The sequence below is a fragment of the Seriola aureovittata genome, chromosome 18, assembly GCF_021018895.1.
Source record: "Seriola aureovittata isolate HTS-2021-v1 ecotype China chromosome 18, ASM2101889v1, whole genome shotgun sequence".
In the NCBI taxonomy this organism is placed as follows: domain Eukaryota; kingdom Metazoa; phylum Chordata; class Actinopteri; order Carangiformes; family Carangidae; genus Seriola; species Seriola aureovittata.
Window position 1 is genome coordinate 13,720,462 of NC_079381.1, and position 16,939 is coordinate 13,737,400.

The 16,939-nt window shown below is 41.5% G+C and overlaps 2 protein-coding genes across 2 annotated transcripts; one reads left to right on the forward strand and one right to left on the reverse strand.

Annotated features, from left to right (window-relative positions):
* The first annotated feature begins 95 nt into the window (after positions 1-95).
* On the forward strand, positions 96-2,037 carry LOC130186727 (rhodopsin). Its single transcript, XM_056403997.1, has one exon. It carries the CDS (start codon positions 895-897, stop codon positions 2,035-2,037), a length of 1,143 nt encoding a protein of 380 aa, XP_056259972.1. The 5' UTR covers positions 96-894.
* A 610-nt stretch (positions 2,038-2,647) lies between these two features.
* On the reverse strand, positions 2,648-16,743 carry nup155 (nucleoporin 155). Its single transcript, XM_056403998.1, has 34 exons — positions 16,596-16,743; positions 16,199-16,365; positions 15,217-15,354; positions 14,978-15,074; positions 14,714-14,784; positions 14,540-14,632; positions 13,926-14,189; positions 13,760-13,833; positions 13,553-13,644; positions 13,343-13,440; positions 13,067-13,234; positions 12,319-12,419; positions 11,893-12,063; positions 11,667-11,777; positions 11,453-11,547; positions 11,276-11,361; positions 10,659-10,800; positions 10,452-10,518; positions 10,247-10,362; positions 9,510-9,613; positions 9,132-9,265; positions 8,760-8,951; positions 8,338-8,476; positions 8,067-8,202; positions 7,766-7,919; positions 7,573-7,677; positions 7,164-7,318; positions 6,836-6,965; positions 6,623-6,736; positions 6,353-6,473; positions 6,139-6,249; positions 5,645-5,781; positions 5,432-5,538; positions 2,648-4,055 (listed from the first exon to the last, which is right to left on the reverse strand). The coding sequence occupies exons 2-34, from the start codon at positions 16,338-16,340 to the stop codon at positions 3,917-3,919; spliced, it is 4,104 nt and encodes a 1,367-aa protein (XP_056259973.1). The 5' UTR covers positions 16,341-16,365; positions 16,596-16,743; the 3' UTR covers positions 2,648-3,916.
* Between the last annotated feature and the right edge of the window lie 196 nt (positions 16,744-16,939).

A 16,939-nucleotide genomic window follows, 5' to 3' on the forward strand; every position in this document is an offset into this window, starting at 1 on the left:
CTGAGTTATGACATCAAAAAGAACAGCGTTTGGGGTTGCCAGGTTGTGGAAAATCCTCCTGCAGCATCACACTCACTCATTTGTCTTTTTATGGAACTTTTAGTTAATCAGGGAAACAAATGGATTGTTAGCCCACTTACAATCTGGAAGAAGATTACAGAGCATCTGGGCCAAAATCCATTTATTAACAACTTCTTATTAACATTTACAACTGCAGACTGGGAGGCTTCGAGAGAGAAAGTGAGAAACCAATGAGTGTTACCCTAGACTAGAAAGAAGAACCAAAAGTTCTGCTGCCATTAAGACAGCAGCCTCTTACACTTAAAGAGAGAATACAACCAGAATGATATAAAAAAATCACAAAATAAAAGAAATCCAAAATTAGTGTTGCTGCTGAAGTGTTGCATGGAGAATAAATGAGGCTCTCAATTTGTGCAGCTGTAAGCAGCACAACCTAACAGGGGAATTGGACCGAAATTAAGATCTCATTTGCATGCAGGAACTTTTTTTTTTTTTTTTTGCAAAGAAGCATCAGCTAAACTGCTCTACAACACAGGAATAACTATGGTGAAATAAAATAGTATGTGGCTTTCCCCTTTAAGTGATCCAACAGTATGGAAGAGAGCAGTGAGTCTGTATGTTTTTGTCATTTATCAGAGGACTGAGTGCTGGCTGGGAGGTGTCGAGAAAGAACAAAAACAACTCCATCTCATTGGGACTACAAGATTAAGGCTCCTTGAGGGAAAACAAAATGATAAGACATTAAATGTGACTGGGTTGGGCTTCTAACCCTCCTTTATAAGTGTCAAAAGACCAAAGCATCCCACATTATAAGCTGGGGGAACTGTGAGACCAGTGAGGCTGTGTCATAAAGTGAAGTTGTCACCTGAAACAATGGACGCAGAAGAGCTGATTGAGTCCATCATCAGAGCTTTCATGTTTATAGCAGGGGTCCTGGGAAACAACTGGCTAGCTATACGCTCCCTGCCCGAGCGGAAATCTGGCATCCGCACCAACGAGGTCCTTTTCATCAACCTGGCTGTCTCCAACCTCATCACCAACTACTTGGTGGACCTGCCCGACACCATGGCGGATTTTGCCGGCCGATGGTTCCTGGGGGAAACCTACTGTGGCGTGTTCCGCTTCTGCGCCGACCTCTCTGAAACCAGCAGCATCTACACAACCTTCTTCATCAGCGCTTTCTGGCACCAGAAGCTGGTCGGCTCCCTGAAACGTGGGGGGGCGCCGGTGCGGCTGGACAGTCTGTGTCTGGTGGGGTGTCTGCTGGCCGGGAGCTGGACGGTGGCTCTGGTCTTCAGCATCCCCCATTTTTTCTTTGTCGCGGTTGAGGGAGGGAATGAGAGCCATGAAGACTGTATAGATGTCTTCCCTAATGCAATAGCCAGGCAAACCTATGAAATCTTTTATTTAACCCTGGCTAATGCTCTCCCTGTGGCTGGGATTGTGTTCGCCAGTGTCCAAATTGTCATCACTCTGCTTCAAAACCAGCGACGCATACAGGGTCATAGCTCTGACCACAGCAAGAAAATTGCTGAAAACAAGAGCACTGAAAACAGAAATGATGAGGGATCTGTCAGCACTGATACCAGACCAGACGCCTCAAAAGATGTCAAAGACTCAGCGTCCCGAAACGACATTTATACTGGCGTTCCTCCTTCTTCTTGTCCAAATGGAGGACTGCCTGGTCACAGTTCCCACAGCTCTCCCATCAACAGGGAAACAAACACTGACAGCAGATTTGGAACTCAACCAAATCTTTCTAGGCCCAGCCAGATGCCGGCTAAGCCCAGTGCGAACTCAAGCACTCAGGTGAGGGCAGCCAAGAGTGTGGTGGCTGTGGCCAGCGTGTTCCTGGTCTGCTGGCTGACTCATCTGCTTCTGCGAATCACCAACAACATCCACACCTCCTCGATGGTGGTGGAGGTGGCCAGCTATATTGCAGCCTCCTACACCTGCATCATCCCCTACATATTCCTGCATGGAGTGAAAAAGCTTTCTTGCTCATGTAAAAGGTAGAAATGTCTGTAACACATTCACTTTATACTCACTGTAGTGTTTCTCTAATCTAATATTCAAGTGGTCTCTAAACATCTATTGTTTGTTTCATATCTACTCAGAAAGCCATAAAAAACCTGGAGGAAAACTAAATTAAATATCAGACATTATTGTCCTCATTAAGATGTTTATTCTATTTGCCGTTTTCCTGACATGAATCACAGCACACATGATTCATTAATGAAATATTTTGTTTTGCTTGTCCCATTTTTTATTGCTTCGTCATTTGTTCAGTATTTTACTTCTCAACTATAAAACACCTTGTAACTTTTATTTTGAAATGAGCACAGTAAAATTAAAAAACGTATTTATTCCGCTACTATTCTACCCACACTCTATTTTATCACAAATTTGAATGCATTTCTTGTAAAGACACTAAGGTGAAAAGGAGCATTATGTATGGAGGAATATTTCAGAGGTGTAAATTAAAGTATGAAGGCACAACATGCAGCTTGATTTGATGCAAGTGTCGGGACTGTTCACACTGATTCTATCATTAGTTGATGTTCACTTTTATTTGCACTTCAGTAAATTTGCTCCTGGCAAAATTGAGAGAAGAATCAACCCAGCATCAAGTCAAAATTGTTTTATTTTTTATGAGGCTAAAAATTAAACAAGTATATACTAGAGTGCACAGCTAATTGGAGAAAAAGACCTGTAGCAATTACTGCCCGGTTGGTGATGACTGTAAGAAACCCAGAGTGCTGTTTTCAAATTAAAGATAATTACAAAAACACAAACAGGGACAACATTAGGCCCATTATTGGACTCCCTCTGCAGTGTCACATCATCACTCAGCAATCAAATCCTCCTTTCTGCTGTAATTTAAAAAAAAAATTAACACAAAATTTATACCTAAGAACAGGATATTGTTGGTTCACAGGAAACACGTAATTGTTGTGTAGTGTTTTCAAAACATCCTCAAATACAAAAAGCAATGACAAGTTTTATTTCTTTATAAAAATGTTTTATCAGTTTTTTTTTTTCCTCAACGCAGGCCAAAGTTGTCAGTGCGGCACCGTGAACTGCACTGTGTTAAAAAAATTGTTCTACATTCAAAACAACCACAAAAGCACTCATACACAACAGCACTGTTAAATTTATCAGCCAAGTAGACAAAATGCTCACTCTAAATAATACACATGTGAAAATAATGTTTAAGTGTGTGAATGACCTTTGGCAGAAGGGACGACATTATGGCCAAGTTATGTACATAATTACAACATCCAACTCTGAACTGTTTGTTTGGAGGAAAATGCATAACAAAATGATTCCCCTGTGTTGAAAAGGCTTTAGTCATGTATATTTTTACCTGTCCTAAAGTGTATTCATATGAAAATATCCCCAATCAATTGTCAGCAAGTGCAATATATGAAAACTAACCTGTAAAATTCAGATTTCATGTTTTTTTTTTGTTTTTTTTAATAATATATAAACATAGGTAACTCAAATATCTAATTTTCAGATATCTGACATAGCTATTTGCACACAATGCAAATAACCAACAGGCTCTTGCTTTCCAAAGTTGTATTTCAGCATAATGTTTAGACTTATAACAAAATGCATTAAATAAGTTATAAAATGTGTCTCTTCAGTCTCTTTCGTCTTTACCAGAAAACTATCACCTGCTCCCACTGTCCCTTAACAACAAGCACTTGCCAAGCGGTAACACATCAGACTGAAGAGAAAGAGGCCAACTCTGCTCTGGAATACAAACATCATCGTGTTGTGCGTGCTGATAATGTAATCACACTTTTTAAATCAGCTGTTAAATTAAGGCCAGCAGTGTGAGATCCAGGTCACCTGTTTCTTCTCCCGATGATCAATGTTATTAGTAACGTCAGTGGAGTTTCTCCAACTTCGCCTGCAGCGACTTGAAGTTGCCAATGATCTGTTGCAGGGCCGAGTTCGGGCTCAGAGACTGCAGCTCCACGAGGTATCCACAGATATTGTCGAGACACACGTTAGTGAATCGGCGTCTGAAAGAGGCAGAGAACAAACTGTTGAATTGACTTTACTGTTTGTTTATTGCAGTAAACCTTTGAGAGTTTTAATCACACACTTGGAACTTTGTTCTGAGCTCACTAATTTCAGTGTATTAATTTTCCCGAGAAAACCTCGATTGGTTTGCTGTAGCTGTCCCTTCTGTCAACGCTGGTTTTAAAATGATTCCAGTGTAAAAATCCAGTCCTCAGCCTTTACAGAAATTCATTCCAAAGCAAAGCTGAAGCTACAGTCTTATTTTGTTAAATCAAGTGGGGATGCGCCAAAGTTAGTGTTTTTATTGCAAAACTCTCTTTGTGAGATTCCTCATTGAACTGAGGTGGAGGGACAATAACAAAAGAGGGTAATTTGTACTGAAAAGGCTGCAAGTTTGGGATGTATTCACTTGCTTTGGCTGACTGAGACTGTAGGCGCTTCAGCTAAACGTGGAATGCATTTTCATGCATTTTGTCTCCCATCACTTAAATTAAAATCCCTTTATGAAGGAAGTTCATCATAGCAATTATAGCAACCGATATTCAGTGTGCATATGGCCGTGTGAGTATTGTTTGGAGACAGACTTGAAAAGTGTGAGCCTATTCTTTGAACAATGGCCCAGCGTGATGAGCAGGTCTGATCTGAAGCAATCTCACCTCACAGAGAGAAATGATCATGATACAAACAAAACATCAAGCTTGGCCAAACATCACAAACGTCAGTGTGCATTTTGAGTTTAAGGTAGACCTAAAGTGGTGCTGTGTCTTTGTCTGCCTGCATGTAGCTGGTGACAGTGATACACAAGTGACTGACAGACATGATCTGTTGCCTGGAAACAGCAAAAATATACTGCTGCTGCAAAAAAAAAAAAAAAACACATCCTAGTCTGATCAAGACCAGAGTTGTACTTCAGTTGTAATAAATTTGCTGCTCTCACTGCAGATTCTAATCTCTGGGTTTAAGTCTTATTTTTTTCTAATTTTCTGTTCTACACACAGCTGCAGGTAGTCACCGATGACACATTCTGGAAAAAGATAATGTTTATCATCAGGCCAGTCATTCAAAAAGCCCGAGTTCCTCAGAGATCCTCACACTAACAATGTTTTAAGCATTTTATCTCCCGTGCACACACTGGAAGGTTTTATCCAACATCACAATTTATAATTACAATTTACAATGACAGGATTTTATCTAGAGCAGCTTACAGTAAAGTGAGCAAGTAGGGGAGGGACACTTTGGCAGGATACAGCATTAGTTGTCAAAGGAATTTTAATCAGGGGCCTCAGGCTCATGCTAATGTCTTTGTTAAAACAAGGCCAATGCTGCAGCGCCCACTAAAGGCCAGCAGCTGAACACCTACTCAGACGATGATTACCTGTCATAGGTTGGTACTCTGCTCGGATCATCCACGAATCCTGAGAGAAGCACATGGATACACTCCACCAGGTGCAGAGGTTTCCTCAGTCGCTGCCAGCAGGGATCCTACAGGTGAAAAGGCAACGAGGCAGGGCATTTAAGTAAAAAACAACGCATGACAAGAACAGAATAGAAGTGATGCACTGAAACATATTTTACGTGAAGCATGTACCCGTGTTTTGAAGAGTTGGTCATAGACCTCCAGAAGACGTGGCAACTGTACTCCAATCTCCTGCATGGTGGAGGTGACGAATCCCACATCCCAGTTGAGTCGGCACACCTCCTGCTCCAGAAACTTAACCAGGAACTCTACAATCACACACACATCAACACTTGTTAGTGCTGCATATTCAGCTGTATGTTCATTACTGAGGAAAATGGCTGTGACACACTGTAACTGAATCTGTGCATGCATGCAAGTACCAAAGGATGTATATAAAATGAACTGGTCCCCGCAGAGAAGACAAGTTTGAACGGGCCAGTTGTAATGGGAGGATAATTAAGCAATCACCTAGAGCACCTGCATGACCCTGCAGTGCACCCCAGAGAAATGCTGACATAAATGACGCCAAAGGGAAGTCTAATTATATTACTGTTAACAAAACGTTGAACAGCAAGCTGGAAAATTCGAACTGGACATAATTGCAGCAATGCTTGAATGCTTACCCAGAGGGAAATATCTTGGTGTTCCAGCATAAATCCTTCCCAGTGATACCAGTTTCAAACTAAGAGACCTCATCCTGTCTGCTGGACTCATGGCCACGGTGTCTCCCAGTTCTGAAAGACAAGATTCAGAAAACTCGTAACTGATACTAATTGCACATTATAGCAAAGGAAGGGCTCAGGTTAAATTTTTGCATGGTGTTGACATTACACTTGCCTTTCTCCATGATCTCCTGCCACAGTGAGTGCACCAGGATTGGGTCAGAGTGTCCTGCACAGTGAATGATGGCCAGCTTGCACTCAGACAATTTGAAATGGTCAGCAAACTCCCCGTAAAGCTATAAAGGAGAAAAAAAAAAAAAAAAATTTTCCATTCATTGTAGGAAAAAATAAAAATAAATATCAAACAAAACTTCATCCATCATCCCTAAACAGCTATTTTAAATCTGTGACCCCAGATCATAATTTTTCTGATACTACATGTTACCTTTGTGATGTCCATGAGCTCTGAGTCCAACTGTGAGATGACATTTTTCACTGAGGGATGATGGGAGTACTGTCTGATCAGGGTCTCCTGGATCTGCACTTGGATACGCACCAGCTAGGAAGAGGACCAGGAAAAAAGGACCCTGAGTGATGACAATGCTAATTTTCATATCATGGTTATTTCCCCTCAGTGCGATCACCACAACACACATACCTCCATCTTTTCTTCCAGCTCGTGAAGGAACTCTCCATCAGAGGCCTGAGCTGAGATGCAGGAGGAACTCTTAGCGGACAGGATGGCTCGAGCGATATACTCCAAACGCTGCTTCAGAGAGATCTCAGTGCTGCATGACAAGAGAATGAACAACAAGGCTCTTTTTTTTTTTCCATCATGTCACTTAGAAAAGGAAAAAATAAACAGTTAAAAGGGTCCATGTACTGTATATGGTGTATGTGGTAACCCGGGTTTTTCTGGAGACATTTTAAGTGAAAAATGTTCTACCATAATGAATCTGTTATATCCTGTTGTTGTGAATCCATACCTGTGCATGTCAGCGAGGCGGGCCAGTACATGAGCTGCCTTGCCAAAGTTACGGTTCTTCTCATAGTAGCGCCACAACAGGTCCATATTGTGCACCTTACTCTGGTCCTGCTTGATCATATGCATCAGGTGCTCCTCCAGGTATGGAGAATTCACCTGGACAACAGAAGGCGAATGAAAGGAAACAATGGTGACAGACATAAGGATCTTTTTTGCATTATCACTTGCTTTTTCTAATTTACAGTGTGTCTCTTTTTGTCAGAAGACTTGTGTGTGGGGCCATAAAATCTCGGTGAAAATCAGACTAAACTGACGTAATCATTTTTGAAAATAACTTTGATTGCAATATGTACAAACAAACTACAATAAAATGCAAGTTTCAAGTGATAACAGATGCACAAACACACTACCTCTAGCAGCTTGTCAGTCAGGTCGGCCTGAATCAGCCAGTTGTACAGAGCAATGTGAAATAGCTCGTCCTGAGACCTCTGGGCCAGACCGAGCATCTGCTCAAACTACAAGGGAACAGATTTTCATTAGAAATGCAGATCATATACACTGTTGCGGCAAGAAATAAGGATCGACTGTCCCCTTCTCACTCACGTGGGCTGTTGCTTCTTCATTGCTAAGCATGTTGGGGTCAGAGGTCATGACAGGCGGCCCAGGTTGCTTTGGGACACTGGGGGACTGAGGGGCAGCTTTGCTCTGATTCACCAGCTCCTGCATGGTGTCTGTGATGCACTTATAACAGGAAAGTCTAGAGTGGAGGGGGTAGGGTGGTGGTGGTGGTGGGGGGGGGTGGGGGGGGGGGGTGGGGGTGTAGTAAAATGTTGGTGACAATCAGCCACAAAAACCAAAAACCATCAATAACACTGATGTGTGTACTACTTCTTTCCCACGTTACCTTTCCTGGAAAGCCTGCTGTCCCACTCTGTCCTCCTCAGGCTCTCCGTTCTTGTAGAAGTGGGGCCCCAGTCTCTGTGGATCTTTCTTGTCTGCTGCTGTGAGGCACAACTCAAGGACTCCCTCATAGAAACGCACTGACACAGTTTAAAAGAATTTGTTTTGGAGGCACTGACTTATAAAACAGGAGATCTAAGAAAATGTACAATGAGCCTTAATGACCATATCAACCACACAAACAGAAAGCAGAGGGGGCTCTTGTGTGTCCCTACCTTGTCTGTACTGGTTGCAGACGAGTGGCAGGTCTGTATGTTGACTGATCTGCTGATATAGACGTAGAGACTCTCTCAGTGTTCTCTCTTTATCGGGTTTATTTTGGACCTGCTTGGAGCTCTGCAGCAACTCATTAGCCTGAGTGGAAGAGAAAAGTAATAGTTTACATGCTGTAACAATGAATCAGTGAGGGTGAATCAATACCTTTTAATGGCCTTGATGCCACCCAATTATGCTCAAGATTGCGAGAAATGTGAGAGCAAGACACAGAGGCAGGCACCAAACATAAAAACTGCAGACACCTAAAAATGTAATACTAACATAAGACTGACATTAACCATATGTAGTACCGTTGAAGGCTTTAAGATAATTACACTTGGAAAATTTGAAGAACTTTCAAGGACATTTTGTTTGCATGTACCTTGGAGCAAACGCTGTCATCGCTACTGTACAGCAGGGGACAGATGTCCCGCAGGTGATTGCTGATGGCATCCACGGGGGCATTATCTTTGATGTAGACATTAATGAGCGCTGTGACGAGCGCTCCTGACAGCTCCTTGCCCTGGATCACAACATCCTTAAAACTTGCTCCTTTCACCTGCTCTTGAAACTCCTACAAACACAGAAAACAATGTGGCAGAGTGAGAAATAAGCACACCAGGAGCAATGAAGAGCTCACATTGTGCATCAGGTGTAAACAAAAGGCGTTCCATTCAGCAAAGCATGTGGGTGAATACCACAGTGATGATGTGTGAGCATCTGTTTGTAATGCAGGGTCTGTGCACACATTTACCTTTGGCAGTTCAGACATAATGAGGCTGAACTGATGATCACAGAGAAGTTTCCAGAGGGCCAGAGTTTGATAGGAGCGATGCACTAACTGCTGGATGCCCTGCAGGGACACTTTCTCATAGACCTGAGCCTTGGCTGGATACAGATGGAAACACAAAGAGACAAGAAACACAGCAATTAGAAAGTATAAAACATCAGGTGTAACATAGAAAGGATGAACACAATGTCTGTCCCATTTTTTCTACATTGTTAGACCATCAAATATGTATATTCTATTCATTCTTGATGAATAAGATTCAGAATATTATATATACTATAGATCAAACAAAGGCCCCAGACAATATTCAGGAAAATGTGGAAACCTGCACTCATAACTCACTCTGATATTTCCTCTGGAGCTCCTGCTGAACCTGCTGAGAGTTGGCTCCATCAGGGCGCATAAATCCCAGCAGCCTTTGCTGCAGGTTGGCAGGAGAGCTGAAACTAACAGGGACAAGAACAGATGTTATCCAAGAGAGATGGAAAACAAGACTCAGGTAGAGCAGAGTCTAACAGTAAAACTATTTTTTCATATTAGCTACACAATCATGTTTCAGCTCTTCCTTAAAATACAGCTTTGATGTATTCTTCATTGCAGCCCAAAACAGACAAAATTACACACGTCTAAATTAAACTCAACATTACCTGTCAATTTGACACAAGGCTAATGTGTTGACAAATTTCAATTGAGCCTAAAGAAGAAATTAACATTGAATCACAGGACAGAAAAACTGCACCTGAACTGCCCTCCACAGACAGAAATATTCATGAAATGTCTGGTCACAGCCAAACCTTTGACATAACATCAGGTGTTTTGGCATTGATAAAAAATTTTTTTTTAAATAAGCTTTAGGTCACATCACTGACCAATGTGTGGCCAGTAATGGAACACGTTTGACTGCAGTCTCTGATACTTCGTGATTCAGTGAGGACGGCTTATTAACTTTAATTTGCAGCCAGTGAACTGATAAGGAAAGGTGTGTGCCAATGTGTTATTAGAACTAGCCAAATCTATTTGAACTTCAACACACCGATTAGGTTTACGTAAGACTAAGCAAGCAGAGAGGGAGCTCTTACCTTGCAGCACCGAGAGAGGATGGACTGAACTGCGAGTTTTTATCAAGAAACTCCCTTAAACCGCAGAGCTCCAGGAGGACCGACTCCAGATCAAACGATCCAACACTGGTTTCCAACTGTGGAGATGGCAGGTAACAGTTCATGTTGACTGATCACTGCTAGTATAATTATTCCAAACATGTATGCTGATGCTAATGCTACTTACAATACTGACAGTCTGATTTCCTTTGCTCATGACTTTCTCAACAGCAAGGCTCCCATCCCAAATATTTCTGAGGTCAGCAGGAACAAGAGAGAGAGAGACATGTTATTCAGTATGGATGCCATTATTGTACATCAGCATTCACGCTTCTGCTGACTGAAGAGAAGCCCACATATTAAAGCTCTCACCCAGAAAACAGGATTTACTTACCCAAGAATGCGAGCAAAGTAGACACAGATGCCATTGTGTTTTCCTGAGAAAATCACCTCTGGGCCAGCTGACATGGGTGTGATGGGGGCAGACCCTGAGTGCATCGGTGCGAAAGGAGTGGCCAGGGCAGGGGGTACGATGCCTGAAGGGAGAGTAACGTAAATTGCAATACTTTAAACACGTATTTTATGATGGTTTTTATCAAATGTCATGAATGAAATGATTTTAAATGGCATAACATTCTGTTTGTGAAACCTGACTGCCCAGTTAGTCAGATATATTGTAATGTTATGTGTGTATGAGGATTTGTGTGTGACAGGAGTTGTCACATACAAAGGCTATCAAGGCTATCTTTTTTTTTTTTTAAAGTATATTTTTTTGGGCTTTTATGCCTTTAATGGACAGCACAGTGGAGAGTGACAGGAAACGGGGAGGCAGAGAGAGGGGGAATGACATGCAGTGAAAGGCCGTCCGATACGGGATTCGAACCGGGGCCGACTGCAGCGAGGACTGTAGCCTCTACACATGGGGCGCCTGCTTAAACCACTACGCTACACGACGCCCCTATCAAGGCTATCTTTAGACCGACCCCAACAAGCCCAGTGGACGGCATTTACCAGGTGCAGGAGAGCTCATCACAGGTCCAACAGTACTGGGCGATGCCATGGCTGCAGGGAATCTCATCTGTGCTTCTCCTCCATATCTGATCACGTCAACAAAATAAGAGTTGCTTTGAGTTTGTGTTCAGTCCAAGTAAGTGTAAATATATCTGTGTTTAGAAAGTGTTATGTGACCTGAAGAAAGCTCGGGTGGCCCACTGTGAAACCTCTCTGTCAGAAGCAGCATTGGAGCAAGCCAGGATCAGCGCTGTGGCGCAAGCTTGCTCCTCCTGTAGAGAACAAACAACTCAAATAAGTGTTTTGTGTGTGTGAGAGTGAAACACAGTTGCAGTCTGGTCTGTGGCTGCATGCCGTAATCCTATTAAACAATGAATATCATGCTTTGTACCCTGTGCAGCTTGAAGAAGCGCTCAATTTCTTCACTTTCTCCTCCAGCACAGCTCACAAGCAGATGACGGAGCTGATCAACTGGCCGCAGTTTTTGGAAGATATGACTCCCCTACAGGACAGAAAGGAGTTCACGCTTAGTATACAAAATTAAGACAGTGCTCAATCTTGTTATAGTATGACAAAACTATGTATGCAACATGAAGAGTCAAGGTAACAGTTTTAACCTTTGCAGAGAGAAGGACAAACTTTTGCGGAGGGATATTGTGCTGCTGGACCACCACTGGTGAATCAGTGATAGGGATCTGTTCCTTGTTTAGAAGAGTAAAAATCTTGGTTGGCCTCTCCTCAGTAAGAGCACAAAGGGCCCAAGAGTGCCCATCAACATTAGACATCATCTGCAATAGAAGGGAAGAAAGAGGCATAATGCACAGATTTTATTAGCCAGTATTTCACAGCTTTTAGCTGGTAAAACAAAAATAATGCCATCCAAAAACATAACAACTAAATCAATTAATCAATAAGCTAGCAAAATGATATTGCAGTCTCCGTATGAGTTCTAAAACAGCTACAGTGTTTTTAAGGTCTGTAATGTTATTTCTAAAAGAAACTTAATGTGCAATCCATTTACTACATGCTTCTTATGTGCCAACCTGAGTCTCCATCAAGGGTTTCTTGAAGGGAAAGGAGTCATGATTGATGCACCACAGAATGTCATTGTCCTCTGTCTCAGAAGCAGCCATTAGCAGAACACCTGCAGGATTTAACAAAAGACCAAAAAAATATTAGGATTACGGCCTTGTGGTTGTATTCCTCTGCCAACCAGTCAAGTTACAATTTACATCCATGTCTGTCCAGACTCATATAATATAGGTAGTCAACAGTTTGAAGGAATTTTATAATGGGTAATAATAGGTAATACATGTATTTTATCATAATCAATGTATGAATTCTTGAGTTATGGCCAAAATCGTGTTTTATGAGGTCACAATGATGTTGACCTTTGACCACCAAATTCTAATCAGTTCATTCTTGAGTTGTTCCTGAGATATCACATTCACAAAAACAGGATAGACCAACTGACAGTCAACCCTTTTTCAAGTTCATTAAATTAAATTTACTCAAATAAATTAAATTAACTCAAATTTTGAGTTAAATCAATACAATTTTAATACATTAAAAATTGTATATCAAATATTTTTAATTAAATACATCAAATTTACTCAATTAAATAAAATGGAGTGAACCTACAATTCCTCCGCGCAAATGACAGCATTACAAGCAAATCTGTATTCGTGCCAACACTAGTCCTGTATTGAACATAGCACTTAAAAAAAAAAGAAAAAAAATGTACAAGAAAAAGGGTTGACGTTGTCTCCGGTAAACTGGGAAATAGCAAACCTTTGCTGTGTAGTGCCTTATGGACCTTTGAAGGTTTCTGCAGGGTAGAAGATGCAGAAAACCCTGGTGGCAGACGGACATGGACCAAAGCTAGGAGGCTAGGTCGAACTGCCGCATGCTTCTGGTGTGGAGGGGCAAAAGGTGTGGTGCTGAAGTAGAGACGTACACCTACAGAAACATAATATGTTCAGGCACACGTAAAGAACAGACATTTCATGTTACCAAACATGTAACCCTCAATTTTGTTTATCTTCACTAGTGTTCCGTAATCTTTACCTGCATGAGTGACAGCGAGTAGGTGACAGTCTGAGGACTCAGATCTATCAATCACAGAGATCTGAACAATGGGTTTGAAGACAGAACGATCAATTGTCCTGCAAAGGAGGGAGAGTTTCAGAGAGTCAGAAAAAAATTCTTAACATCCCATGATGACAATTAATGACCAATGTGGAAGAAACATTTGAGGTTCATCAAATCTGGACATACCTGGCTATGTTTCCAGCAGCCGCAACGATGGAGCTTTGTGACATGGTTGCCACACGACTCATCCCTTGCCCATCAGCACCCAGGTCATATACCTAAAAAAAAAGCAAATTTTTAATTACTGACAATAACCAGTTTTGCCAGTTTCGTCGTTAATCAGAAACAGACCCACATGTGAAAAATGTAGATGATATCCAGCCAATGTCATACCTGCAGAACACCTTTTTCTGAGCGTGTGAATAGAGTGTTGCGGGAGTTGTCAATAGCAATCTGCACAATGGGGTCTGTGGAGCAACAGGACAACAAAAAGTTAAATCAAAGTTTATTTAGATCAGAGACATCATTACTCCACATGGTAATGTCTTGCTCTCCTTACCGTCTTCAGAAAAGGAAAACTGGAGCACAGAGGGAATGAGGAAGGACAGAGAGCTTTTGGAGTGGTTGATCTTTCTGCAACGCTGGCTTAGCCAACCGGCCTCAGCCTGGTAAGCTATCTCATAGAGGCAGCCGTCCTTTCCTGCCATAAAGATGCGTCCCAGGTCGGTGGAGGTAATGGACAAGATGTAGGTGTTGTCTGTGGGGATTGAGAAGAGGGGGTCTGGTAGCAGCTGCATCCCGCCAGACATGCTGTCGTTCAACCCTACAACAAAAAAGAGAGAAACAAAGATGACCCAGATAAACCATTACAGGTGTATGTGGGTATTAATAACACTGTTGTAAAAATAACATTGCAAGAATATGGGATATGACACCTCAGTTCCCACCCTGATGTCTATAAGTACCATATTAAGTTAAACAATGCATTTATCTATGCACTGATTCTGATGTGGATTTCAGAATCTCAGGATAAGAGGTTCAACTCTTAAAGGTAAAACTCCAATCAATTTGAAAACAGAGAATCTTCAGAATACCTTTTTCAGACATCTATAAAATTGCATGCTAAATGAAACAACTAAAATGCAGTGTGGCTGGGTTGTATGAGAGACTCACCAGCCTGGCTCTTGGGGAAGCTCAGCCCGAGGATTACTACATCCACAGAAGTGGCCAATACTAAGAGGTAGTGAATGTGTGGCTGTAAAATCCCTGAGAATAAAAACACAAATAAATATTACTCAAATAAAAAGTAAATGAAAGCCATTGGTGAGTTTCTGCATCTATACATACCTTGTTTTGGTTTTACTAGACCCACTGCAAGAATGGTTTCAATAAGGCCATCAAAATAGGCCACATCTCCTCTGCAAGGAACACAACAGACAAAAACAAATTAACTGTTTCCACTCCAGGTTGGTCTTCATGCAAGTTTAAAATGTTAAGTAAAAAAACAATTCTCAGTGCACTGAGCAATGCATCTAATTGCACTGAGTAAGTGCTTGGTTAAAGGGTTTTTTCTTTCAAGCATCTTATCCCTGAAAATCTAAATATACTCACCCATCTTCATAATTCCACATGAAGATGTCATTGTCAATAGTAAGCCACGCTCGACAGATCTCAGGAAAAACTCCCATCATGCAATTACATTGCATATCTATGAAACAGTCAAGTTAAAACTCAACTTTCTTGGGTGACAAAAACAATCAACTTTAAATGTTTACTATAAATCTGATAAAAACCTCAGAATTCAACTCAAAGCACTGGAATAGTTTTTTCCTGAATGACCAAAAGGATACGGCTGAACTGCTCCACCAGCTCAGGTGGCAGAGGGACTCGACGGACTGCACTGAGCTCCGGAAGGTTTGGCACACTCAGTAAACCTGGTCCTTGGAGGGGGTAGTCCATATCTGACACTCCAGAGAGGGACGGCATATCTGTCAAAACATGCAACAAACACAGTAAGTTTGATTATGCGCTATCCTAGGATTTAAATAGTCAAATCATAATCCCATTTCCTTTGCATCCAATCATATTCTGTGTGAAATATGACAAGGGGAAATATTTTAGCATGTTATGTTTTCTATCTGTTGATATATGTTTTCCCTCTATAACCCACGATAGAAAGCTGGTTAACCATCTTGATTTTTCATCTTTATATTCCATTTATAAATGGTCTGAGCCATTTCTATCATTGCCTATTTGGAGGGGAATATTGACCAATTAATATTTTGGTAGTCTGTATTTGTTCCATGTCAACATATGCTTCCAAGCATTCCACCTGTGTGCCAGAAAAGACAAAAACTGATTCTGACAGCTATAAAAAAGACTCAGGTGTAAACAGTAGAAGCCTCATTTCACAGTTGAATGGAAAACTGATATAAGATCAATGTCTTAATAACAAGCATGATTTTAATCAATATAATTTTTTGTATCTTCAAATTACAGTTTCCTTTAAGCTGTATAACCACAAACACTTTATCTCAACCTTTTCTTTTTAAATAATACAGGCCTCTATCTCGACCTTCTTCGTCACCATATCCACATTACTCAGACCCATGTCTCAAATCTTTCTATCTTGAAAAGTAACAATATTGACGCTAATTGTATGCATCAAAGCTTACTGTGCTATTTGCTTTTATCAGCATCGTCCAACCTCCTGCTTAACCCAACAATTAGTAGTTCGGCATGGCAGCCCTAAGGTAAACAGAAACACTTAAGGAGGATAGCTACTGTTCGATCTCACCCTCCCTTACTGCTCAATTCCTCCACATGACTTACTGTGTGAGGGGACGCTGAGCAGCTCCGATAGGTCAGGAAAGCAGCGGTCATCCTGCAGGTGTTTATCAATCAGCCGGGCAGAGTTTTCCAGCGCTTCAGCGAGTGCAGCGGCGGGGCTGCTGGGTCCAGCGCTGGACGGCATGGCTGAGCTACAACCGCTAATGTATCTACAGAGATAATCGTGAAGAGTGTTAGCAAAGTTAGCCGAAGTGTCATACGTGAATAATAGAGAAATACACTGCCAAATTCTCTATGCTATAAGTTAGCTAATGCTTGCAAGCTGCCTGATAGAGGAATGCCGGTTAGCTGACTGCTAGCATTACAACCTTACTATTTAGCTACAAGCTAAATGCTAGCAAGTATGAAACAGCGTTTTAAAGTGAACTCGTTGCTTTACCTGACTGAAAAGACTCCGCGTGATACTGAGTTATTTAGCTAAGAAGTCTTGTTCACCAGCTCAGCAGTAAAGATTTAAACAAATACATCCAGCACGCACACTCAACCAGCAGCCCGCCAACCTCATGCACAGCGGCAGAGGCGAAAGGTTTTTTCCGGTGAATCATCTTCTTCTTCGTCTCCTTAATTTTCCGCAGACTGTGCGAAGTGAAGCTTTGTGCTGCCCTCCATCGGTCAATGTAATTTTGGGTGTAATATTCACTAGACAGAAATGCATCTGCACACACAAACATATAGATGTGATAATATATATATATATATATATATATATATACATATATTAAA

Bases quoted from the DNA above. Each gene is read 5' to 3' on its own strand.
- LOC130186727 (XM_056403997.1), top strand. From the start codon at position 895: ATGGACGCAGAAGAGCTGATTGAGTCCATCATCAGAGCTTTCATGTTT.
- nup155 (XM_056403998.1), bottom strand. From the start codon at position 16,340: ATGCCGTCCAGCGCTGGACCCAGCAGCCCCGCCGCTGCACTCGCTGAA. The intron at 11,778-11,892 runs GTTAAAACTGTT...TCTGTCCTGTAG, and splicing joins TTGTCCTTCTCTCTGCAAAG to GGGAGTCATATCTTCCAAAA. The intron at 5,539-5,644 runs GTACATGCTTCA...TTTCACCTGTAG, and splicing joins ACCAACTCTTCAAAACACGG to GATCCCTGCTGGCAGCGACT.